Genomic DNA, 24,330 nt, shown 5'->3' on the forward strand with positions numbered 1-24,330 from the left:
TCGTCGCCCGGCTGCCGGCCGCGCCCCGGGCAGGAGTGAGGCGGGCGGAGCGACCCGGCCGGCATCCACCCCTCCCCCGCCGTCCCGTTCCCCCCCCCCCCCCCCGCCCTCCGCGGCCCCGGAGCCCTCGGCGGTCCCCGCCGGGGGTGACGGCGGCTGCGGCGGCGGCGGACTCGAGGCGCCCTCGCCTCTGCGGGCCCGGCGGGGGGAGGATGCCTGGGGCGGGGATGGGTTTTCGCCCGTAGCTCCCCGCGCCCCCCCCGCTTCCTTCCGCCCCCTCTCGCCTCCCAGCGGGGGCGGCGCGGCCCCGTTCCCCGCGGGGGGCTGTCGCTCGGCTCCCTCCGGCCCGGCGGTGCCTATATGGGGGGCAAGCAGAGCACGGCGGCCCGTTCTCGGGGCCCCTTCCCGGGGGTGTCGACGGATGACAGCGCCGTGCCGCCGCCGGGAGGAGGGGGGGGGCCGCCCCCCTTCGGCCATTACCGGGCGGGCGGTGGCGGCGGCGCCATGGGGCTGCGCAGCCGCTCCGTCAGCTCGGTGGCCGGTATGGGCATGGACCCCGCGGCGGCCGGCGCCGTCCCCTTCGGGCTGTACGCGGCGGCGGCACGGGCGGCGGGAGAGGCCGAGCGGGCCCCGGGCGGCGGCGGCGGCGGTCCGGGCTCCGACTCCACGTACGCCCATGGCAACGGTTACCAGGAGACGGGAGGCGGTCACCATAGAGACGGGATGCTGTACCTGGGCGCCAGGGCCTCGCTGGCCGACGCGTTGCCCCTCCACATCGCACCGCGGTGGTTCAGCTCGCACAGCGGTGAGTGCCGGCTCCCCGGAGCCTTCCCCCGGTTCCCCCTCCCTCGGTGGGTACCCGGGACCAGGGGGGTGGGGGTGGGTACCGTTCACCTGGCAAGGGGTGGCCGGGAAGGGGGGGTGCCGCCCCCCACTTGGGCGGCTGGTCGAGCCCCGTTGTGCCAGGCCTGAAGGAAGGACCCCCATCCCATCCCCTCTCCGACGCAGACGGGTGGGCGGTGGGTGAGCGAGCACCGAGGCCGGCGTCAAGGTCAAGGGAGGAAGGGGCTGTGGAGGGAGCAGGCTTTCTAGCAGGGAGATGTTTTGGCTCTGGGATGCGAAGCAGTGGATGTGGCACACCTCCCCCTCGACTCAGGGGAAAGTGGTCTGAGGGTGCTGTAGCTCGAGCCCTTGGTTTTGAAGACCAGGCTGAGCTCCTCGTGTCTCTTCTCAAGGTGTTTGGGGTATGCCGGTCAGGTATAGCAGTTCTCATGCTGTAGAAACCGGGAAAGGGGCAAGCGGAAGCCTTTGAAAGCAAGGTGAGGGAATTTTTTTTCCTTTGTTTGGTCTGATAAAGGGCCAGGGAGAGGCCGAAGCGGGTTTTCTCATTCAAGCCAGCTGGCACCGTTGCGGTGCCGGGGAGGAAGCGGAGGAGGAACTGCCTGCCTCTTTAACAGGGCTGGGGAGCCGGCTGGGCTCTCTTGCAGAAAACATGTCAGGCTAAGGGAAGGGGTAAGGTTGCCCCCATCTTCACCCTCCTGGCTGGACCCTTCCGTGTGTCCTGGTGTCTGGAGAGGAGCTCTGGCTGCGAGCAGGGCTGTGTCACTGACCTAGTTTTGGCTGGGTACAGGGAGCGAGGTGGGAGGTCCTCCCTTCCCCTCCTGGCTAGAGGGGAAGTCATTTCAGGGATGTCTCCCTGAGTTTCCTGGAATAGTCTGGGATTTCTCTCCCACTCGGCCCCCTCGCAAATGCTGTAAGTGTTCTCCTTGCATGACGTGGTCTGGGAATTTCATAATACGCTTTGGGACAATGCCTCATTTTCAGGAAGGCTTGAAACTGAACCAGCGGATGAGAACAAAGTGCAAAACGAGGCTCGTGGGGCCCATTTTCCTACTTCCATCTCAGGATTTTTCCCCTTTGCCCAGTCTTTGGGGGCTGCTCTTCTCAGCACGATCAAAGCTGTGTCTTGCATTGCATCCTCAGTGGCAGAACGCCCCGGGCCCAGTTCCTATTGATCCGAATAAGCTGGACGCTCGCAGTCCTCCCCGGCAGATGGAGAGGGCTGGCTGGCGTGTGGCGCCGGAGTTGAGACCGAGCGCTTCTCAAACTTTCTTGCTCTGTGACCTTGCACAGACTGTGCCGCTGCTCTGGTTTTTAAACACAGAAAAAAAAAAACCAAAAAACCAAAACCCTAAGGCACAGCATCCTTCCAGGTATTCCGCATCTGTGCGAATGAGTGCCACGGGGCCTTCTGCTGAGGCTGATGCTGGAGCAAGGAGGGTTTTGTTACAGAAACACCACGCAGCTAATCTGTGCGTAGAGGTGGTCGGTCAGAGAGTATCAATTACATTAAATGATAGTTCTTAAACTGCAATGCTGAGAGCACAAACCCCTTGATAAAAAATATACCAGCTGCAAAATGGAGTAAGCTTTTTCCGGCCACTTGCAAGAGTTAGCGCGACGCTGCTAAGTTAAACTTGGTGCCCTTGGAAGATTGCAGCGCGAGCTGTGGGAAGTGCTGCAAGAACTGGGTTTCTCTGGTGCCTCTTTTGTGGCCCTCCGAGAGCATTTGAGCTGTGCCGAAGCGTGCGCAGGCAGCGGCGAGAGCCGTTCAGTCCGTGCCGAAGCCTCTCCTGGCGGTGGTTCTTCCTTGTTGCTAATTAATAGCAATGGGAGCGGAGGATGCTTAAAAACCATTCTGAAAACTTGTCAGAGCTCGTTAAATTTTTGCGTTCTTCCTCTTAGCCTAAGAGGTTAATGGAGGATTTGGACGCCAAGGGGAAGGGGAAGTAAGCCACCTCAAGATTGCTAAGATTCCTGCTAATCTCCCGTTGCAGCTGGTTAACCTAGAGCAGGGCGGTCAGAAGCTACTCGCTTCTTCCCCCCCTGCCTCCCCATCGACCCGCTCCTCTCGTGGCGCTGAGCCACTCCATTAGCCACTGGAAAGTGCTGAAGCAGCACCACTCCGGTAAATGGAGAGGTTTGACATTGCTGCGCGTGACTGTCCCTGCTCCTTTTGAAGGATGACTCGAGGGTGGGGATGAGGGGATGCACCGAACCCGCTCAGCAGGACGCGTGCCTGGGGGCCTTGGGGATCTGCCCGACTCGCTGTACTCGGAGCCCCCCCAAACTCTGTGGCTAACAGGTCTGGAGAGTGGATCCTTGCCCTGCCTGCCCCTTTCCTCCTGCCTCTGCACAGGCTGGAAACCGGGATGGTGCCGATCTCGGCACGTGGGGAAGGCTGTGTCCGTGGGCTTTGCTCTCCCAGGAGTACTTGGGTTTGGGGGAAGAGCTGAGAGCCTCAGAGTGCAACCCGGGCTCTGCCGGGACCTCAGCGGGACAGCGAGGAGCCCTGGCTTAACGCCGGTGATAAGGCGCTGTCGTTGCAGCAGCATGTCTGTGATAACGGGAGCACACAGATAGGCTTGGCGCCTCGCCGTTCTCTTTATCTGCGATGCTGATTTTGTGCGCCTCTCTGGTTGCTTCATGCCTCATCTGACCCCGTCAGCAGGGACCCCGAGGAGTGAGCTGGGGCGGGCTGAGCTCTTTTCCCTGGCTGGTGTCACTCCTTCCCCTTTCTGCAGTCAAAGGTTTGCAGAAGAGCCAGGCGTGCCCGGGGAGGGAGAGAGGAGGGTTGTGCAGAGCGAGGTTGCCAAGTGGTCCCCAGGGCCAGCACGTGCTGCAGCATCGCCGTAGGGTGCTGCGCGTCATGATGGTCAGCGAGAAGAGCCCGCTGCCAGATCCCTCCGGGCTCTGCCATGGGGCGCAGGGACGGCAGGAGCAGTTACGTACTGATGGCCTCTAGCCCTTCCGGGGCCAGGGGAGGAGAGCTGCTGCTCTCACGAATAGCAAAGCCTAAAAATGGGATGGGCGAGGGCTGACCTTTGTGGTGGAGCTTGTCCCTCCCTCCAAGGGGACAGCGTCTCCCTGGGGATTTTCCCAGGCATGTCCACCATTGACACGAGCGACGTAACGGCTCCAGCGCCACCTGAAACTGCTCTGGGATTTCCCTGTCTGCCCGGAGTTTCTGAGATCCGCTTCCTGGCCTGCGCGAGTGGAAAGTGACACATCATCTTTTGCAACTTTGGAGTTTGCTTGTCGCACTTGACCCTGTCCCTGTAGCTTCGCGACCATCAGGTCTTCTCGGCAAAGCCCAGGCTAGTGGGAAGAAGGGAGAAAAAGGAGACGTGGTTTAATGTCGCAAGTCTCCAGCTTTGTGTGGTTCTCTTAGTATCACTTGTGTTATTCATCTTCATCAGAGGATCTTGGGGAGTTTGCAGAGGCTGTAAGTAGCTTAAAGTTTATCTAGAAATCCCCCTGATCATCCAAAGCCCTTGAGTGTTTGAAGCTCCAATAAATCCATATCTCCCTGTCTGCCAGCTAGCCCAAGGAAATGCCTAGCTCATCCTTCTGTGCGGAGCCATCGGGAATGTCGCGGGCTTTCCGTGCACCGACAAAGCAAGCTGTTTGTCCTGGATGCTGGCAGCAGCGAGGTTGGGAGGTCTCCTTTGCCAAGCAGGCTGCTTCATTCTCAGCAGCACTTCGCCTGGATCAGGAGGGCCCAGCCTGGAGGAGATTATCAGGCATGGTGCTGGGCTGGGTCCTTCTCCAGGCAGGGTTAGAGAGCGAAACAAGCTGGAAGTGCTGTTTGATCCGTCTCTGGAGTAAGGGAGGTGAAACAGGGATTGCTTGTTGGAGGATGAGCTGGAGGCGTGTGTTGGGCAGCCCCGGTCTCTGCCCTGCTGGGAAAAGGCATGTCTGTGGTGGATCCTTGCTGTGCTACGACAGCTTCGAGTCCTGAGCCCTTCCTCGCCAGTGCTTGGTGATCCTCACTCCTGAGCTTGTCCTGCCATTGCAATCTCCAGACCAATACCTGAAGGCTTAATTCTAGCTGGCTAGTCAGCGAGCTGCTGGAGGGACTCCACTTTCAGCCCTGACTTTCCTGCCACCAACTTTTCAACATGCGGACGTCATACGTGCTTCTCTCCCCTCCTCTACAGGGGCTAGGCCAGGGCAAGGGCACCCCAAGGTCTGCAGGAACTTGACGTTGTGAATCTGGTTTTGCCTGTGGAAATTTCCAAAGGAGACTGTCTTCAAACCACCTTTTTCGTGGGTTTGATGCTGGTGACTGCCTGGCAGCCGGGTTGGGCACCTGCAGCATTGCCAGGCCTGCGGATCGTTTGGGAAATGGTGCAGGAACGGTCCTGATGACTCCCCAGGCTGGTGATATTCAGCTGGTGGACTCTCTGGGTCTGGAGAGGTTGCTCTTCTGTTTCTGTCTTCTCCGAGCCAGCCCCAGGACAGCGTATGCCCGGGGCCGGGGGAAGAGCCAGCATCTACCTTGGAAGAACAAAGTACTGAATTACCAGAAGATGGGAGAGTCGAAGGCAGCTTCGATGCGTACCAGACCCGCAGCCTGGAGATGAAGTTTAAGTTGGCATCGTGCATGAGAAGCCGGCGGCAGCGGCAGTTATCCTCAGTCTCCGAAGCGAGAGCTAGCGCAGGCTTTCGCTGCGCTGCCTTGCCACGCCGGTGCCCTTTGAAATCTCTCGGCCGCGTTGCCCAGGATTGAGGCGCTAATTGCTGTGCGTGCTAATTGGCTTGTCTGGGCTTGCTCCTCTCTAAACCTGTGCATAAATCAGCGCAGGGGAGCTGGGCGACCTCTCCCCCCTCCGCACACGTACGCTCCGGAGATGCTGAGCGTGATGCTCTCGTGCTCCCTGGGCTGACCCACTTCCCAGCCAGGATTGTCTTCCCGACCCGTGATGTAAGTTTATCCCATGCTGGTTTGTTTTGCTGAGATATTTGTTCCGGTGACTGGAATAACCGTAAAGGCTTCTCTTATTTATTAATGTGCTATTAGGGCTCCTCTCTCCCCTCTCTCTCTTGTTTGCTGGCCGGAGGATCGATCAGATGCAGACATCTTTGGTGGAGGAGCGGTACCAGGGCTGGCGCCCAGCCAAGGGAGTCGCGGAGAGTCATGGGAAAATGCTGCTAAATGCTGAAAATTAATTTCAAGAGAAATGCAGGGCGGGAGAAAAACCCACTATGGGGGGGGAGAAGCTTTTTTTTTTTCCCTCCGATGTAATCTTCTGTGTGACAAATCAGGCAGCAAAGAGGTCTTTGAATGAATTCCCTCTGCAGGGACTGGTGCTGTGGCACCCCGGCCAGCCGGTGGGCAACCATGAAACGTGTCTCGTTGCCTCTTCTGCTGGTACGCCGAAACCCCAGATGTGTCAAATACTTGGGTTTGAGTAAATATGACCTGGCTTTCTCCTGGTTCCCTTGGAAATTGAAATTGTAAGGCCGCGTGAGTGATTTACGCAAGTGGCCGAATTGAATGTGCCCGCTGAAAACTGCGTGCGAGAGGTTTGAGCGATGCTGTAAAGCAGCGGGCCCTGATGCAGAGCGTTTTACCCACCGGCTCTGGCGTGGCTGTGCATTGGGGTACGACAAGCCTCTCTCTGTAGAGTCAGACCCATTGGTTTTGTTTTTTTTTATTTCAGATAGCACAATGGTTGAAGTTGGGCCTTAGAGGTCTCGCCCGTACCTTTTCCACCGGGCAGGTTTCAAATATGGGCAAACCTGTTGGGGGCTTGGGTCTCCTGCCGGGGTCACTCCCGCTGTCCCTTGCGGGCGCTGCTTGGCCGAACGCTTTTGCTCGGCGCTTTCTGGTGGGAGGCCGTCGGGAGGTGCAGCTGCAGGAAGCCCTGCTGGCCTGGGGCCCCTTCTCGTGCCGCTGCATAGCGTTTCCGTGGGCAGAGCCCGGCTGCTGGCGGGTTTCCTGCCCTGCTGGGCTGCAGGCAGGGGAGGGGAGCGCCTGCGGTGGGGGCTGCTTTTCTCTTGGTGTGGTTGAGCTTTCCAGCCCGCTGCGGATCCTACACGGCCCCGGGTTTGAGGAGGGTGGCAGGGAGAGCTGGGGAGCCGGCAGGCAAGTCCTTGCGGCTGATCTCTGTGCTGTCAGCGTGGGGCTCGCTCCATCGGCGCTTCCCGCCGTAGTCCCTGTGCCTGTGCGCTGTCGGGTTTGTGCCGCGTGCGGCCGGCTGAGCTTGAGCAGGTGCATCGCTCAGCGTTGAAGTCATCCTTCGCCAGGCCCCGATGGCGGGTCCGTAGGCAACTGGAGCTGTTCCGTACAAGGTGCATTTTGCCAGCGGGGATGGTACATTATGTTGGAGAGGCTGTAGTCTACTCTGAGGTGGAGCTGACTCTTCTCTGCCCTCCGTCCCTGTGGAGCCGAGCCGTGCTGGCCAGTGTTGGCAGCAGGTCGGCCCCCGGGACAGCTGCGACGTCGTGCCGCTCGGGAGGGCGCGGGCCGAATTAGCTCGGGAAATTCCTGGCTCTCTGCACTCATGCAGCTGTGGGCCTCCCATCAGCGGTGCAGAAACGAGACCGTGCACCTTGTGCAATGGTCTTGCGGTGCTTTGTAGAGGAGCAGAGAAATGCAATGGAAATATTTACCCTTTTGCTGGTTTTAGAAACGCTAGCAAAAATTTCTCAGGGCTGTATATTCCCTGCAAGCACTCTCAGCTCATTGAGGCTGTGTTGGGTTATGGCCATAGTTCCTGAAAGATTGTCACTTACCAGGCACAGAAATGGGGCTGGGACAGGCCCTGCCGAGGGTGGCACTGATGAAGAATTGAAGTGAGAGCTGCTCAGTGCTGTTTCCTGGCCCTAGCAGGCAGGACGGCGTGACAACAGCGGGTATTTTTAGAGGCCAGCTGCCTGCAACGCAAGAGGAAGAAAGCAGCAGTCGGGCAGGAAAACTGAGCGATGCTCCCCCTGTCCCTCATCCTTGCCCAGCAGTTTGTTTCCTCCCTGGCCGGGGCTGCTGGCGTTGAGGAGTTTCCACGTCCTCCGTGCCTCTTCGCCTGTTGCCGCCTTGAAAGGCGGCTGGTTTCGTTCTCCCCTCGGCTTTCGCCGTGGCTGCGTGTTTCTCTGATCACGGCTCCGTAGCCCGAGGGTGGTGCTGGGGGCTCCTCTCTTTGCATCCCAGACGATTGCATTACAGCTTGGTGTGGTGGGCGTTTGGGGGATCGGGGGGGGTTTTTTTTTTTTTTTTTGGAGAAATCTTTGTCACCAGTGAGGGAAAACCCGCAGTTTCTCCTGCAGCGGGGGTAATTGCAGTAATTCATTTGGGAGCTCTCCCTACAAGGCGATGGAGCTGCGTTTTGTCAGAAGTGCTGCAAGGGAATTAGATCCACCTTTCAATCCATCCATCCATCCATCCATCCGAGGCCTGTACCTCTGTAGCCAGGGAGAACAGAGCGGGGGGTTCAGCTCTAGCTGGATGGCTTAAATTACGGTCTGCAGGGAGGTCAAGTCAGTACGGGTTGAGGTCGGTTTTGGGGCCAGGCTTCTGTTAAGCTGGCGCTGAGCGGGATGGGTGAGCACCTTGCCTGAGCTGCCTCGGCATGTCGGGTTGTCCTCACCCAGATCTGGCTGCTTTGAAGCTATTGTCCATCACTTATTTATTGCAACGTTGATTTCATAGCCCTTAAAGTCTGCTGTTGACCTGGATCTTACCCTTCGAGGGTGGTTGTAGGTGCCTTTGATTTCTTTTTGCTCCCCATAGACAGGTATGAAGCAGCCAGTCCTGGGGGGTGTCCTGGGTGAGTGTTTCATGGGGAGACTCTGCTTCCCAAGAGCCCTGCCCAGCTCTCGAGTGCACTGTGCTCCGCTTGGTGCTGCCTTGGGGGTTTTCATTTCTCCTGGGGAAGAGAGAACTTGAAATCCCACAGGTAGGATTTTTGTCATCTGCAGCCCCGCTATCCCCGTCCTGCTCCCAGTGGCCACTGGCCGCAAGACGGCTTGGCCATTGCCGTGTTCGAGGGTGGCACGTGTTGAAGCGAAGGGGAGGCAGGAGCAGAGAAGGTGGGACAGCTGGACAGGGTTGTTCCTGCCTGTGGCACGGTGTGCAGCCCCTTCTGCCTCCGCTAGCGGGATCCAGCGTGGGCAGACCCTGCTGCTCACCGAGGGGTTCGTTTCTCTGAGACATCGGGCTTTGTGTTTTGGAGGTTTGGCTCCCAGAGCTGCAGAAAGCCAGCTCTGTCTGCCAGCCACCTCCGTACTACGAAGGCAGCCGGGAGACGCACAGGGCAGGGCTGTTTGAGAGCGAGTCGTGTGGTGTGGCCCCGTACCTGGCACGGGGGTATGTCCCAAACCCCCAGCCTCTGGCCTGAGAAGGAGAGCTCATGCTGCCTGGCCGGGCAGCTCTGTGCTGTCGAGCATCCCTCTTTTCCCACACCACGGATGGCAGAGGTGTGTGATCATCCTGCAGGTCTGCTCCCCACTTTTCCCCATCCTGCTCTCCTGGTAGCCTGGGGCATTCACCGGGCATCCTTCAGCAGTCGCAGACCCTCCTGGGGAGCAGGCGGATGCTCTCTGCCGTGCGTTTCTGCCTACCACGCGAGGAACTGGGGGCGGGTGAGGTTAGGGCTTGCTCTGCAGCGTGCTCCTCCCTAGGAGTTTTTTCCAACGGTGTCTTTCTTCCTGCAGAAACAGCCAGCGTTAACTGGCCGTAAGCATTTCACAGCCATGCGCTGCCTGTGGGTGTAGCTCCACGTGCCTTTTGTGCTCTGTTAGCTGCCTGCTACATAAAACTTGTCCTTTCTCTACCCTGAAAAGCAGTGTTCCGTCCTTCCCACGCACCCCGGGGGCTGGAGGGCTCATATCCCCAGTGACTTCTGCCACCTGCACGGGGTGGCCCGTGACCGAAGTGCCGTGGGAGGTTCGTGAGGCGCTGCCGTGGGATGCACAGGGAGGAGGTATCCTGGGAGCTGGATGGGACGCTTCCTGGCAGGAGGGGGTGCGTGGGTGAGATCGGTGCTGGGCTCTGCCAGCATTGCAAAGCCGAGGCATGTCATCGTGTGTCTCCGGAGTGTCCCTTCATCCTGCCAGTGAGATCAGCTGACGTGTGACGGAGCCTCAGCAGCGTCAAGGCAGGAGTTTTCTGCTTTGGAAAACCCGAGGGGTCAGGAGGGAGGTACCCAGGGAGCTGCTACTTCACCCCACGGGGTTGGAGCTGGTTGTGTTTGGGAGTGGCTCAGGTCAAGCTTTTGTGCTTAAACCTTCCCGAAAGCGGGAGTTCCTCTGGCAGCTCGGCAGCGGCTGGAGCCCGGCAGCGGGGACTCCGTGGGTGCCTCCCTGACAGATGGGTTAGTCAGAAGTGACTCACCCCGCCAGTCCCTGCGTGACGTTGCCTTGCTGCTCCTTCCCAGCCCCTGCCAAGCCGGAGCATCCAACTGTCTCCGTTTCTCCTCGTTTCCGAGTTGCTGCATCCCAATGTGCTGCCGGAGGATCCCCCGTGCTCCTTCATTTTGGTACCCAGGACCCCCCCGTTGCCCTGTTGGCTCGGTGTGTCTCGCAGATGACTGCTGCCTGCAACAGGGCTTGCGGTTGGGCTTCATCCTTTGCACGAGAAATATTCAGGAGGAAAAAAGCAGGCACTCAGGAAAACACTTTGGAAATTTCCAGGTGTGCCTGCAGGATCCCTCTTCTCTCTGGGGCATTGAATTTGAAACCCCAAGCATCTCCTGAGAGGTAGAGAGGCAGCGCCAGGGCATCCCTGCAGCCCTTCTGTGCAATGAGATGGCCCCAGGCCGGTTTTGTGGCTAGCGGGAGCCTCGAATGAGCTTGCAACTCTGTAAATTCAAGCCCTGCAGCCCAACGGCAGGAGTCTAAGGTGTTAAAGCCTTCGCTGGGCTGTCGCCCAGGACCCCTCTGCTTAACTTTGCCGTTCTCCGGGATGCTAAAATTAGCTTTGGGCTACACGCTCTTCCTTATGAAGCCTGTTCCCAGCAGCTGGGGGAGTGTTGCTGCAGTAAACTAGGACTAGCCGGGAGGCAGGGTGACCCTGGGAGGCTGCCTTTCTCATCCAGGTCTGGGGGAACTGATCCGGCAGCGTAGCCTGGGCTATAGGAGGGAGATGCTCTCTACCTATAGCATAGGTACTTCTGTTTAAAAATTGCAATTGCAGCCATGAAAAGGGCAATATCCAAACAGCGACAGGCAGTGGGGGGGATGCTTGGGGTGCAGAGGCTGTTTGCACATCTTCCCTGAGGATGTGTGTGCAAGGAGGGTGGCTCTGGATGTCCTGAGACCGTATAGCCCAGGCCTTTTCACCCTCCTGCTTCTTGGTGTCTGTGGGTCGTGTTGGAGGTGTCTTGTAGGGCTTTGGTGTGTCCATCTGCTGAGGCTTGATGGCTTTGGGTGCTCTGGAGCAAATGTCCCTGTGGGGCTGCCTCTCGCGTCTCTGGCCCTTTCCCAACTCCCCGGCTTTCCTCAGACCCGGTATTGCAATCTGTTCTGCTTCTTCCCGTCCTCCCCCACCGCCCCCATAAGAAACCAGCTGGCTAAAAAAAAAAATATATCTGCCTCCTGGCTTGCAGCAAGCCGGCCCGGAGCTGCTGTGACACGGTGCCACCCAGCCTCTCCTCCGTCCCCCTGGCCATAGTGACCTCCCCATGTCACATCTGGAGCACCGATGCCTTTTTCTTGCTGCTGCATCTCCTCTTCACGGCTTGAGCTGGGTGGGAGCGGACAGAGGCGTCTCCAACACCTGATGCTTGGAGTGATAGGGCAGCGCTGGCCTTGGCCACCTTCGTGGTCAATGGCACATCCCTGCCACCCTTGGCTGGTGCGTTGTCAACCAGACAGCAAACACCTGCAGCGTGGGGACTTCGCCAGGAGCCACTGCGAACCAGGGGCAGCTTTTTTCAGATGTTGCAAAACCTGGCCTTGCACAGAAGTGGCTGCTTCTTGGGGTGCTGCTTCACATCGCAAACATTTATTTTCTCCCAGCTCAGCCAGCCAAACTGACTCAATCAGCAAGGACGCGGTGGGGTGGGACAGGGATGGACCAGCACCGTCCCTCTGCCGAGGCAGCAGCCTGCACCGTTGGGTTTCTCTCCAGGCACTGCCATCCAGGGATGTCCCATCCCGGCTGCGTCCCTGCTGCCTGGCTGATCATCTGGGGCTAGCTCGCTGGCGTCCCCCAGCCCTGCCTCCCTTCCGCTCCACGGAAGGTGGGATGTCTTGTTTCCACCCTGGAAACCCAGCTTTCCCCACCTCCCTGCAGCCTTGAATGGGGAGGAAGGACGCTCATACGACCCTTTTTCGGAGCCGGCAAATGAGGCCACTCAAGTGCTTTTATTCCTTCCTGCCTACGTGTCCCTGCTCGTGTCAACCCTTGTGCTGCACAATAGCCGAGCACCGTCGCGGCGTCCACCCGGTGCCTTGTGTCCTGCCAGGGCAGCGGGCAGCGAGGCTGTGTCGGTCTCCCGCATCTGCCCGTGCGGCCGATGCTGTTTCCTCCTGCAAGGGGAAATGAGTTTGGGTCCGATCTGCTGGTTGCTGTGACCTCCAGGCACTCAAAGCAAGCGCTTCGCTGGCAGAGGGAACGTGGTCCTTGGTGGGACAGGTCCTTGGTGCAGCCGCAAGGTGCCTCCTGGCCCTGGTGTGAGGCAGCATTGCAAACTGTATTGCTCAGAGGCCGGTGGAATGTCACTTCTACGGTGGGTGACGCTCTCAGGAGACCTGTGGAGGTCTGCAGCTGCCGTGTCCCTGCAGTGCCCAAGTGCTGGACGTGTGCTCTGTGCACCCCACGTGCTGTCCAGTGACCTCTCAAACAACAAAGCTGCTTTAAGCCAATAGGGAATTTATTTTCCAGGCGATGTCAGGTCTGAATATCTTGGCTCTGCAGGTTTCCTTTGCTCAGCTGGTGAGGAGGACAACTCCTCCATGATCTCTTCCCTCCTGGGGCTGCGCTGGAGCCCACAAGGGGTAAGGGAAGAGGAAGATTTGAAGTCCCTTCTCCTCACCCAACCCCGTGTGCTTCTGCTTCAGACTGACCGATTGGGCCCATAGACGTGGTCTTTCAGTCTTTCCCTCCTCTCTGATCACTAGCGTTGTGGTTTTTTAAAGATGATCCACCCATTCCAGCTTCCCCCGGTGCCTGGCGATGTTGGAGAAGCCATGGGAGGAGGTGGGGTGCTCAGGGTTTGCTCAGCAAAGAGGAGGCAGCAGGACTCTGCTTTGGACCAAATATTCCCTGCATTTATCTTGCACTTGGCCGCATCCTCACCTGGTGTAAGCTGCAGCTTATTTCAGCCATCTCCTAGTGACAGAGCCAGGGTGTCCTACCGCTGGGGCGATGCCGCGTCTGCCAGTGGTCCGTCTGGAGGCACACCGAGCCTGCGGAGGGTTTGGCGAGTAAATGGCGGCGTGGCACACGCCTTTCCCCGCGGTCAGGGATGGGGTTGCAGCTCGCGTGGACACCATCTCACCCGTCCCCGCGGGGAGCAGCCACTGCCACTCGCAGGATGTGGTGTGGTTGACCCCGCTGTAGTGCTCGGTGGCTTCCCCAAGTCACGCAGGCTGCCGCAGGCATCATGTGATGGGAATTTCCTATCTCAGCTTCAGAAGCAGCTGTGTTTTGAGATGTTTACAGACGGGTTTTGGAAAGGTGTCTTGACCCTCCCACCACCACCCCGGCCCCGGCAGGCTGTGTGGCAGTGCTTTTGGCACCGTGAGGGTTAACCACGGGGCTTTTTCAGCTTCCATAGGACCTGGAGGAGGTTTTCAGAGGTTCCCAGCTCTGCTTCTCCCAGCTCTCTAAAATTAACCATGTAACCTTCCTAAAAATACTCGGAGGGCAGTAGCCCCTGGAGAGCACCAGCGCTGCTTGCTCCTGATTTCTAGACCAAGCCATCGGAGAGATGAGATCACCTGGCAATGTGTGTCTCAGCCCTGGAAAGCCCTTGGCTTTCTCAAAGTCTCCTGCAGGATATGAGAGTCCAGGTCTGGATCCCAACCTGCTTTTCCAGGCCAGCCTGCTTCCCCCAGCACCCTCCTCTTCCTCGCTTGCTCCTGGCAAGAGCTGGTGCCTGCCTGCACATCTCTGGTTGCAGAGATGGGGCCAGCTTCAGGTTTAACACGCCGCCGCGGGCAGGAGCATCACCAGCTGCCCTAGGCGCCTTGGGAGGGAGGAACGGTCCACAGCCTTTCCCTGGAGCATCCCCCAAGCCTCCCGGTGGGCGTGGGAGGCCTGGGCGAGAAGGAATAGCTGGGCCCTTCCTCTCTCTTTTTCTTTTTTTTTTTTTTTTTTTTTTTTTTTTTTTTTTTTTTTTTTTAGGCATGTGGGAGGAGGGCGGAAAGGGCTGGAGGAGGAGGGAGGGAGCTGAATTTTCCATGAGCAGCTGTCAAAATGTAATCTCTTGAATCGCTCGGGCTGGCAGCTTAGGCAGGATAAATTAACGGGGATTTCGGGGGAATGTGGAAAATACCATGGCCTGGAGGGGGCCGGCTGCGTGGGGAGCAGCCCTTTCATCTGCGGGACCGGCTCCAGGCCCCAACGCCTGCCTGAACCACGGAGGGATGCTCCGAGGTGCTGGGCTCAGCACCTGCCGCTGCCGGCTGTCCCCTGGCCTCAGTGGTTTTCCCATCCACCACTTTCCCCCCAAAAGTCACCCAAAGAAGGGGTGAGGGAGCCCGACCCCCTTCTCTGCCTCCCCTTTCCTGCTGGCGGGGGGCTCCCCGCGGCTCCCGGCGCCTGCCGTGGAGGGGGATGCCAGCAGTTGCTCTTGCAATGCCAAGTATTTGTGCTGACAGCTGGGGTGCAGGGCGGCCCCCTCGCCCTGGGGACCTTTCCGTGCTGGCTCCGTGCTCCCTCCAGCTCAGACCCAGGAATTTATGCAATTGCATTTTCATGATTTTCTTTTTTTTTTTTTTTTTTTTCCCTCCCTCCATCTTGTGAAACACAGAACCAGGAAAGTGTGTGTGCTTCTGCGCTTGGCTCAGCCCCCAGACCCGCATTTCAGCCAGCGTCTGTGGCTGGAACACGCCACGCACGTGCTGGGGTTTGAGCCCGGGCCCCTCCATCTGCGCGATGTCCCCGCGTCCTTGTCACGGTGCCATGGTGGGGCTGGGGGTCCCCGTCCTCCAGCCACCTGCCCAGGGAGCACTGAGGAGCGTGACGGGTGTCCGTGACGGCTATTTATAACCGTGCTGAAGCAACCCCAGCTAGCAAAGAAGCCTGGAGATAGGGCAACAGCCGCTCACCGAAGCCTGCAGGGCTCCTGCTGCTTTGCCGGCAGCCGGCAATCGTGCCCCGGCAGTCGCGGGTCAGACGGTCTCATCCGGGGCCCTCTCCCTTTGCCCCGGTTGTACGTCTTGTAAGATCCCTTCGGGTGCTGCTGGAGCCGGCAGATCTGGGGCAGCTGTTTAAAATAACACATATTGGCACAGAAAAAGGGAGGACCAGAGAAAACGAGGTCTTCCCGTGTGGTGCACGAGGGACGGTACCTAACCTCTGCCAGTACCTCGTCCTGACACCGAGTTCGCAGCCGAAACGCCTTTTCCAAAGGGAGCCCTTCGCAGCCGCCCCGTGCCAGGGGCTCGCTGCTGGAAATTGGTCCCCAGAGCTTCCCACGGTGCCCATGGCGCTGGCAGACCGGCCGTGTTCAAGCAGGATCGGTTCAGCCGGGGACAGGGGCAGGCGAGCTGCCAGGGGAGCCGGGGGACGGGGAAGGTGTCTCACAAGGGGAGGCTAGTTGGGTCTTGCCGAAGGCAGGCTGGGAGGCTATCTGAGCCCGCTCTATAAATACACCAGGCGGGTAAACACTTGGGAGGGGAGAGGGAAAAAAAAAAAAAAGCTATTTCAGCTAATGGGCACTGCTGCCATGAGGTATAAATCGGTCAGGAGTAAAATTAGGCTGGAGAGGAGAAGGCAGATCAGCGTTGCTGCCCGCGAGGCTCCAGCTGCCGGCATTGCCCTTTTGGCTGGGGCTTGGTGCAAAACGGGGCCGGACTCGCAGCGGAGGGCTGGGGCAGGGATGTGTCCCTGCGGTGGCATGCTGCGGGCCAGCCTGGCACCCCGCTGGAGGGGTCCTGGGCTCGAGGGCTCCTTGGTTTAGCAGGTCTCTTTAGAGCCAGTTCCCCACAATCCACGATGCTTGTCCTTGCTGTGCCCTCCTGGGAAATAACCACCCTCTGGAGGGGCAGGAGTCGGCATCCCCATCCTGGGCTTTCATCCGGGGAGCAGGGAAGTAATCTGTGCTTATCACCGCTGCTAATGAGAGGGTGCTCGGGTGTTGAGCAGTTATCCTGGCTGTTTGCACGGCAAAGGTCTGAGTTGCCTCCCATTGAAGCCACCCGCACCTTCTCCCTTCCAAGAAGCAAAAAAAAAAAATAAAAAAAAATGCCCTCACCACATCCACGTGGTGGCAAACCAGAATCTGATTCATCCTTAGATAATTTGTGTACGTTGCTTTTCTCTTCTTTCCTGAGCAGCCTTTGCATATATATGAAGAAAGCTCTTAAGCGGCACTGCAGTCAAACCTGATCTGCTTTTAGAAGACAGGTCCTTAAATTACCCTCTCCCTCTCTGCGGGCAGGGAATTGCTAGATATTCTGGTGCAAACCCATGGTGGCAGTGGTGGCACACGCGTGTTCGGCTGTATCTGCTTGAACTGACTTTGAGCTGGCTGCGGTGGGAAGGCAGGGAGCCCCGGGCTGGTGACCTGCGGGGCTGGTTGAGGTTTTGCTCCTTGGGAGTTTGGGGCTTAGAAACCTGGATTTGGGGCAGCCTCGCTCGGTGGCACTGGGGACGATGCCGTGGAGGTCTGCATGACTCGAGCAGGTGGTGGCACCGGTGTGATACCCTGGCACCAGCCGGGCTCCATCCTCATGCCCGAGCAAGGATGCAGAGCAGATCCGAACATCACGGCCAGCTTCACCCAAGAGCCCAGGTCAGCGGGCAGGTCTGGGTGATGAGGCAGGGCCAAGGTCAAGCTGGGACGTCAGCCTGCGGGGTCCCTGTGCTCCTGAGGCTGCTGGCTGGCGTCGGAGGGGCGAGCACCCACCTCCCTCCTGCAAAAAGCTGGAGAAAACAGCAATTTGGGCTCGTGGCTCCAGCCTGCCCATCCTCTGCTGCAGCCCTACAGAAAAACCTTTCTTGCAGCTTTTCTGGCTCAGCCCTGCGGGGCTGAGCTACGGCAGCAGGGACGGCACTGTCCTGGAACGGGGACGTGCCCCTCCACTTGCTAGCCACGGGGTGCTGCATGCCCCGGGCTGCTCCTCGCCCTTTAAGGCTGGGCAGCAGCTGATGGCCACGTGTGCGCTGCCTTGGCACGCTCTCCGTGCCCTCTGTGCGGCAGGCACTGGGACGACCGGCGCGCCGGCTCGGGCGGCTGTCCCCTGTCCGGTGGCTGTGCCCCGTGCCGGCGCTGCTGGCGGCCGGCGCAGGATGAGCGGGCGCTCGGCGGGCGCTGCGTGGGGTGCGTGCCACCATGCAGGCAGCAGGTGAGGGACTGCCCGCTGCCGTGCCCGGTCGTGGCCTCGGGGACTCCCTGGGATGCGGGATGGGCTCTTCTTGTCCTCTCCTCGCTAAGGGCTTGTCTCTCCGCTCTCCCTCCAGGTTTCAAGTGCCCCATTTGCTCCAAATCCGTGGCTTCTGACGAGATGGAAATGCACTTTATCATGTGTCTGAGCAAACCTCGCCTCTCCTACAACGGTAAGGGTCTGCGGCCAGGCTGTGCAGGGGACGCCGCGTCCCGCCGGCTTGGGATGGCTCCGGGCAGGCTGGAGAGACGCTTGCCGCAGGCTGCGTGGGCACACGGCTCGGCTGGGCTTGCCAAGAGGGCTGTGCTCCAGCGGACCGGTGCAGCTCACGGTCCCTGCTCCGCTCCCCTGGCACGGCTCAGCTCGGCCCCGCTGCTTTTGCCGTTGCTCGCCACGGTGTGCCGTGCCGGAGGGAGCCGTCCTGGTCAGGCATCCTGCCCGGCTAGGGCAGGGAACGTGGTCCCCCTGGGCTGCCCCTCTGAAGGGTCGTTGCCTTCCTCCCCTCCTCGCTGGCAGTGAGGCTGAGCACTGGTCTGCAAGGTCCTGCATCTCCCATCCTCCATGGGAGCGTGATGCTCACCCCTCCTCGATGGAGCCAGGGGTAAGGGGGGTGTTTGCTGCTTCCTCCTGAGCCTCCTGCCAGCATTTGCCGGCACTGCTGCCCCATCCCACGGAGGTGGCCCGTGGGTTCCCCGCCATCCCCAGCAAGGGGACCCGTGCCTCACCGCTGCCTTCTCCTCCCCTCCCAGACGACGTGCTGACCAAGGACGCCGGCGAGTGCGTGATCTGCCTGGAGGAGCTGCTGCAGGGGGACACGATAGCCAGGCTGCCCTGCCTCTGCATTTATCACAAAAGGTACCGCTGCCGGCTGGGCGTGTGGCAGGGGGACAGGCGGGGACGTCCCGAGGCACGGTGCTGACACGCTCTCCTCTCTGCAGCTGTATAGACTCATGGTTTGAAGTGAACAGATCTTGCCCGGAGCATCCTTCTGATTGACCCGCCGGGCGCGCTTGCTGACTTCTCTCTAAGGTGAGCCTGCGGCGGGCTCTTCAGATACAATTTACCCGCGTTGGGTTTGAATCCTGGGCCAGGAGGGTGGGATGGGGTGGGGTGGGGTGGCCGTGGCTCCTGCTCCTCACCTGGGATCGTCTCTCTTCGCAGGGCACCTTGCTATACCTGCTGTACCTCCTCTCCCCGTCCCCCTGCCCCGCCTGGAGTTTTGGGCTGACTTTAAATTCCTCGAGAAGACAAAAATAAAACCCAGAAACTTGAATCCACGTGGGACAACGGCAAATTTTTTTTATTTTATTTTATTATTTTTATTTGTTTTGTTGCTTTGGGGTTTTTTGTTGTTTTTCTGTTGGTTTGGTGTTTGTTTTTTTTTTTTAATTTAAAAGATTTAAAAAAAAAAAAAAAGAAACATCCAGGAGAAGACAGTGTGAGAAAAGCGGAGCGACCTGCTCTCCCCTCCACAGCTGCTGGTCACCAGGAGAGCTCTGCCTGCCAGGGAGGCCCCGGGGACGCCCTCGGCCAAAACCCTGCCATGATGTTTGGCTTTTCTCCCCGAAACGAAGGAGAAAGCTGCTGGGGGACAGCCGGCCAAACGGAGCACACGGCATTTCTCACCGGCAACCCCCCCACCTCCCACCCGGACTCGCCCGGGGGCTCTGCTCGGTTTTTTTGCACTGACTAAACGGGAATTTTCTCCTCTCTCCCGTCTCCCTTTTGGAGATCTCCACCCCAGCCCCAACAGCGTGAGACGGGGACTCTGCCCCACGCCGGGAGCCGGGGCCACTGCTCCCCCCTGCCGAGCCGCAGGGGTCCGTCTTTCAAGTGTTTACAACAAGAAAAGAAAAAAAAAAGGAAAAGAAAAAAAAAAAAAGGAAAAAAAAGAAGAAAAAAAAAAGATAAAATCGACAAAAAGAAAAAAAAACCACAACTGAAGCTTCGTGTTGACTGGCGTGTTCTTTGATTTGAGCTTCCCTGCCCCGGTGATGTTTACAGACTGGTCACTCTTTAACTCAGCTATAACCACTCAGAGACTGGAGAGCCGCAGCATCCCCGCCGCCCCCTCGCACCGCCCCCTCGCCGGGCTCCTCTTGCCAAAACAGCCCCCCCACCCCCTTTTGTTCCATCGCCTTTGAGTCGAACCCTTTGGAGGAGGGTGCAAAGGGGGGGGGGGAAGGCCCCTCCGGACCTCTCGGCCATGGGGGTGGCTTTGCCGGAGGTGCCAAGATGGAGTCGTTGCGCGGCAGTGACCCCCTCCCAACCCATCCCCGTCCCCTCCCGGCGCGGCGGGCGCGTTTTCGTTGGTGAGACCTCCCCTGCCGGTGGCCGTGCCCCTGCGGGAAACCTTTCTGTATTTATATATTAAAAAAAAAAGGGGGGGGAAAAAAAACCAACCTAAGAGTTCAGAGCTTGGGGGGAGCTTCCTTCATTAGTCAAGGTGTTTTGATATGGTATTAAAACAATGTTCAATAAAATATTCACTGTTATTTTATTTCACTGGCTTTCTTGGTGAAGCAGGCGATGCCTGCGGGGTGCCGATGCCCCTTCCCTGTGTCCGCTTTGGTGTGGGAATGGCCACGGCGGCACTTGGCCCGGCCCGGAGGGCTCCCAGCCCCGCACCACCGGCACCGCAGCTCTGGGCAAGCGACTACAGTGGGTGCCCCTCGTCCCCCTGCCTGGGGGTGCCTGTGTGTGCACTGCCTGGGACAGGGACCCCCTGCAGAGGGGCTGGGGTGTCCTGTCCCCCCCAAAAAGACACCATGGCACAGGGAGGGTGGGGGTGCAAAGGGGTTTATTGTGAGGTTGGGGGTCCCTGACCCACAGGGCTGGGCTTGGGGGAACAGGGCGGGTGGCAGGGCAGCGTGGCCATCCCTGCCCTGACCCCGGGGGGCTGCCACCCCCCTGCCAGCTGGGGGCCGGTGCCCCTCAGAGCACCTTGCCGGGGTTCATGAGGTTGTGGGGGTCCAGCGCGGCCTTGATGCGGCGCAGGGTGTCCATCCCCTCCTGGCCCAGCTCCTCCAGCAGCAGCGCCCGCTTGCCCAGCCCCACGCCGTGCTCCCCGGTGCAGGTACCCCCCGCCGCCAGTGCCCGCCTGTGGGACGGGGGGGTCAGGGGCCAGCATGGGGCTGTCCCCCATCAGTCCCTGTCCCCCTGGGGCATCCCCGTCCCCACCTGCCCAGGCGCTGGGTGAAGGCGTGGACGCGCCGGGACTCGGCCGGGTCCTGGCGGTCGAAGATGAGGAGGCAGTGGAAGTTGCCGTCACCCACGTGTCCCACCATGGGGCCTGCGGGGCCGAGGGTCAGGCGGGGCGTGGCGGGGAGGACGGCGGCCCCCCCCAACCGCCCCCCCAACCGCCCCAGGGCCCACGGCCCCGCTGACCGGTGAGGCCGGAGTCCTGCAGGTCCCGCTTGGTCTCCACCACCACGTCGGGCAGGCGGGAGATGGGCACGCAGACGTCCGTGGAGTAGCCCTGGGCCGGGCAGGGCAGGGACGTGGTACCCGCAGCTTCACGGGGCGCTGCCGCCATCGTCCCCGTGCCCGTGCCCGTCCCTCACCTGGCAGCCGGGCCGCAGGGCCAGGGCAGCGTACCAGGCGCTGTGGCGCATGGCCCAGAGCCGCCCGCGCTCCTCCGGCTCCTCCGCCCAGGCCAGGCCGGAGCCGCCGTTCAGCCGCACGATCTCCTCTGCCGGCAGCCAGGAGCCCTGGGACGGGGCCGCGACAGGACCCCCAGCAGCCCCCCGGCCCTCCACCCGGGACACTCAGTCCTGGGCACCCATCCCACACCCCAGGACAGGCCGGTCCCCCCATCCCTCGCCCCGGGCCCCCCAGCAGACGCCTCCCCACCCCTCACCGCTGCTTTCCCCGGCCGGGGCACCCAGCCCTGCTCCCCCCCGTCCCGGGGCACCCGTCCCTCACCCCAAGTCCCCTCTAGTCCCTCTGCTCTCGTGTCCCCGGGCACCCCCCCGGTCCCCGGGGCACCCACCCCCCCACCCACCGGCCCCGGCCCCGGCCCCGGCCCGCCCTGGTGGCCCTGTCCGTGGTGCTGGGCCCCCCGCCCTGCCCCAGAGCCACATCCAGCACAGCCCGGCACTCCCCGGGCACTCCCGCCCGCTGGCCCGGGCACCTGGCCCCCCTCCCTGCGGGGCACCGTGGCTCCCCGGCCCCGGGCACCCCGGCCCTGTCCTCGTCCCCAGCCCCGTGCCGGGGCCGTCCCTACCCGCCTGCTGCCGCTGCTCGGCCAGGCCGTGCCGGGAGCCGTGGAGCTCCAGGAGGAGCGTGGCCGCCTCGGGCAGCTCCAGCCCGCTGAAGCGGCTGCAGGCACCCGCCATCACCTCGTCCAGGAACTCTGCGCAGGAGGAGGCGGTGCTGAGCCCTGTCGCCGGCACCCAGAGCCCCGGCCCCACCGCCGCCCGCCGGCACCCACCGATGCGGGCCACGGGCACGGCAGCCTGCAGCACCTGGACGGTGCAGGCCACGGCCGCCCGCACGCCGGGGAAGGTGGCCGTGGTGACGGCGGCGGCCTCGGGCAGGGGGTGCAGGCGCAGCGTGGCCTGTGTCAGGAAGCCCAGGGTGCCCTCGGAGCCCACGAAGAGCGAGGTCAGGTCGTAGCCGGCCGCCCGCTTCCTGCACGGGAGTGGTGAGCGGGCACCCACGGGGCCCCCGCCCGGCCTGGACCCCCCCGGCACCCACCTGGCCTGGCGCCCGGGGCCGGCGGTGTGGAGCAGCCGCCCGTCCGGCAGCACCACGCGCAGGTTGAGCACGTTGGGCCGCATGGTGCCGTAGCGCACCGCGTTGGTGCCCGAGGCGCCTGTGGCCGCCATGCCGCACAGCGAGGCGTCTGCCCCGGGGTCTGTGGGCGGGCGACGGGGATGGGGACGGCGGCTGCCGTGGGGACAGGGCCACAGGACATCCCCACGCCACGGCCAGCTGGCACCCCAGGACCCCGATCCCGCGGCAGCCCCAGTGCACCCCATGGGGGCCCCGGCACCCCTGCGACCGTGGCACCCCACGGGGGTCCCTGGTACGGCCCTGGGACCACAGCTCACCCGAGGGCACCCCCAGCACCTCTGGGACAACAGCCCCCCAGGGGCACCTCAGCACCCCTTGCACCCCAGCCCCATGGGGGGCACACCCAGCAGCCCTGCGACCGTGACACCCCCGGCCCCCAGGGGACCCCAAGCACTATGGGACCACCGCACCCTCAGCCCCATGAGCGCCCCTCCTGCACCCTGGCCACCGTGGCACCCTCGGCCCCATGGGCACACCCAGCACCCCCAGCCCCACAGGTGGCCCCGCCACCCCCAGTTCTGCCACCCCGTGTGCCACCCAGATGCCTCCCCGGCACCCACGGTACCGACGGGGAACCAGAGCCCGGTGCCGCGCAGGTGGCTGTTGAGGGCCTTGCGGGTGACGCCGGGCTCCACTGCCACCGAGAAGTCCTCGAGGCTCAGCTCCGTGATGGCGTCCATGCGGCTCAGGTCAAAGCAGACGCCGCCCTGGCACAGGGACGCGAGCGTGGCTGCGCACGGCCAGGCGCCGGGAGCCCCGGGCAGGGGCTGGCCAGGGGGTGCCAGGGGTGCCGGGGGCGCCAAGTACCTGCACGGCGTTGACGCCGCCCTCGAGGCCGGTGCCGGTGCCGAAGGGCACCATGGGCACGCGGCGGCGGTAGCAGAGCGCCGCCAGCTCCTGCACCTGCCCCACCGCCTGGGGCCACACCACGGCGTCCGGGGGGGCGCAGCTGGGGGACAGGGCGGCACCGCTGCCTCACGGACCTCGCCCTCCCCGAGACCCTTCCCCTCCCCAGCCTCTTCCCCTCCCCATGGCCTTTCCCCTCCCCAGGACCCTTTCCCTACTCAGACCCTCCCTGCCTCTGGGGACCTTCCCCACGCCAGGACCCTTCCCCTCCCGGAGACCCCTCACCTCCCCAGGACCCTGCCCCTCCCCGGGACTCTCCCGGTCCCCAGCGCCCTTCCCCTCCCCATGGCCCTTCCCCTCCCCAGACCCTTCCTCTCCCCAGGACCCTTCCCCACCCCAGGACCCTCGCCCTCCCCGTGGCCCTTCCCCGCCCCAGGACCCTTCCCCGCCCCGGGACCCTTCCCCCGGGGTCCCAGTCCCGAGCACCCACGCGTGCATGGACTCGTCGTGCCCGTGCTGCTCGCGCACCGCCACGGCCGTGGAGACGTTGGGGTCCCCCACCACGGCCCTCAGCGCCTCCACGAAGTCGGGGGGCAGCGGGCGCTGCGAGGGGGGCGAGGGCCCCGTCAGGCCGCGGGCCGGGGCGCCGCCACCCCCCCCCCACCCGCGGCCGCGGTCACGGCGCCACACCGGGACCCCCCGGCCCTCAGGGCCCCCCCCTCAGCCCGGCCCCACCTTGGAGCAGCAGCTCCGCCGCCCCAGGGCCGCCCCCAGCCCCAGCACCCGCCGCAGGGCCATGGGGGCACGGCCAGCGCCCGGCCAGCACCGCCACCGGCACCAGCACCGGCCCGCTGCCCGCCCTCCCCCCGGGGGCCCTTCCGTCCCCTCCCGCCGCCGCCGCCGCCGCCGCCGCCGCCTTAAGGTGGCTCCGGCTGGGCCACGCGTCCCCTCCCGGCCGGGGGTCCCTCTGCCCGCAGGCCCTGCCGGGGCTCCCGCAGCTCACCCGGTGCCGCCGGACCTGCCCTCGTCCCCACGCCCGGCCACACGGCCCCGTGCCCGCACCGGGGGGGTCCCCGCTCCCGCCGTACGGCCGCCCCGCTGTCCCTGCGCCCGGCCGCGTGCCCCCGCCTCGCTCGGCTGCGCCCACATGTCCCCAGGCCTCCTGCCCCCTCGCCCGGGGGTCCCTAAGGCCACACGGTCCTTCCCGCGCCCGCTCGCTGGCCCTGGGCCCACCCGCGTCTCCCCACGCACCTGGCCGGCTGGCCCGACCCCACGGGAGGCCGCGCGTCCCCGTGCCCCCCAGCACCATGTCCCCGTGCCCGGCCACCCGTCCCCACCCACCCACCGGGT

At 62.2% G+C, this 24,330-nt stretch overlaps 2 protein-coding genes across 4 annotated transcripts; one reads left to right on the forward strand and one right to left on the reverse strand.

Annotated features, from left to right (window-relative positions):
• The first annotated feature begins 154 nt into the window (after nt 1–154).
• On the forward strand, nt 155–18,720 carry ZNRF1 (zinc and ring finger 1). The gene is made up of 5 exons (XM_075766034.1): nt 155–805; nt 17,414–17,509; nt 18,087–18,192; nt 18,276–18,366; nt 18,499–18,720. Exons 1-4 carry the CDS (start codon nt 361–363, stop codon nt 18,331–18,333), a joined length of 705 nt encoding a protein of 234 aa, XP_075622149.1. The 5' UTR covers nt 155–360; the 3' UTR covers nt 18,334–18,366; nt 18,499–18,720.
• Nucleotides 18,721–20,120: 1,400 nt separating this feature from the next.
• On the reverse strand, nt 20,121–24,070 carry LOC142603768 (putative D-lactate dehydrogenase, mitochondrial). Of its 3 annotated transcripts, none has more exons than XM_075766033.1 (11): nt 23,984–24,070; nt 23,471–23,583; nt 22,942–23,083; nt 22,700–22,841; nt 22,036–22,195; nt 21,770–21,969; nt 21,563–21,691; nt 20,901–21,028; nt 20,725–20,815; nt 20,518–20,629; nt 20,121–20,437 (listed from the first exon to the last, which is right to left on the reverse strand). In XM_075766033.1, exons 2-11 carry the CDS (start codon nt 23,476–23,478, stop codon nt 20,272–20,274), a joined length of 1,278 nt encoding a protein of 425 aa, XP_075622148.1. In that variant the 5' UTR covers nt 23,479–23,583; nt 23,984–24,070; the 3' UTR covers nt 20,121–20,271. The 3 variants fall into 3 exon arrangements, with proteins under 3 accessions (XP_075622148.1, XP_075622147.1, XP_075622146.1); XM_075766032.1 differs by lacking the exon at nt 23,984–24,070 and adding an exon at nt 23,716–23,846; XM_075766031.1 differs by lacking the exon at nt 23,984–24,070 and adding an exon at nt 23,716–23,846 and having other exon boundaries at nt 21,770–22,195.
• Between the last annotated feature and the right edge of the window lie 260 nt (nt 24,071–24,330).

Source organism: Balearica regulorum, chromosome 13 (assembly GCF_011004875.1).
Source record: "Balearica regulorum gibbericeps isolate bBalReg1 chromosome 13, bBalReg1.pri, whole genome shotgun sequence".
NCBI classification, from domain to species: Eukaryota; Metazoa; Chordata; class Aves; order Gruiformes; family Gruidae; genus Balearica; species Balearica regulorum.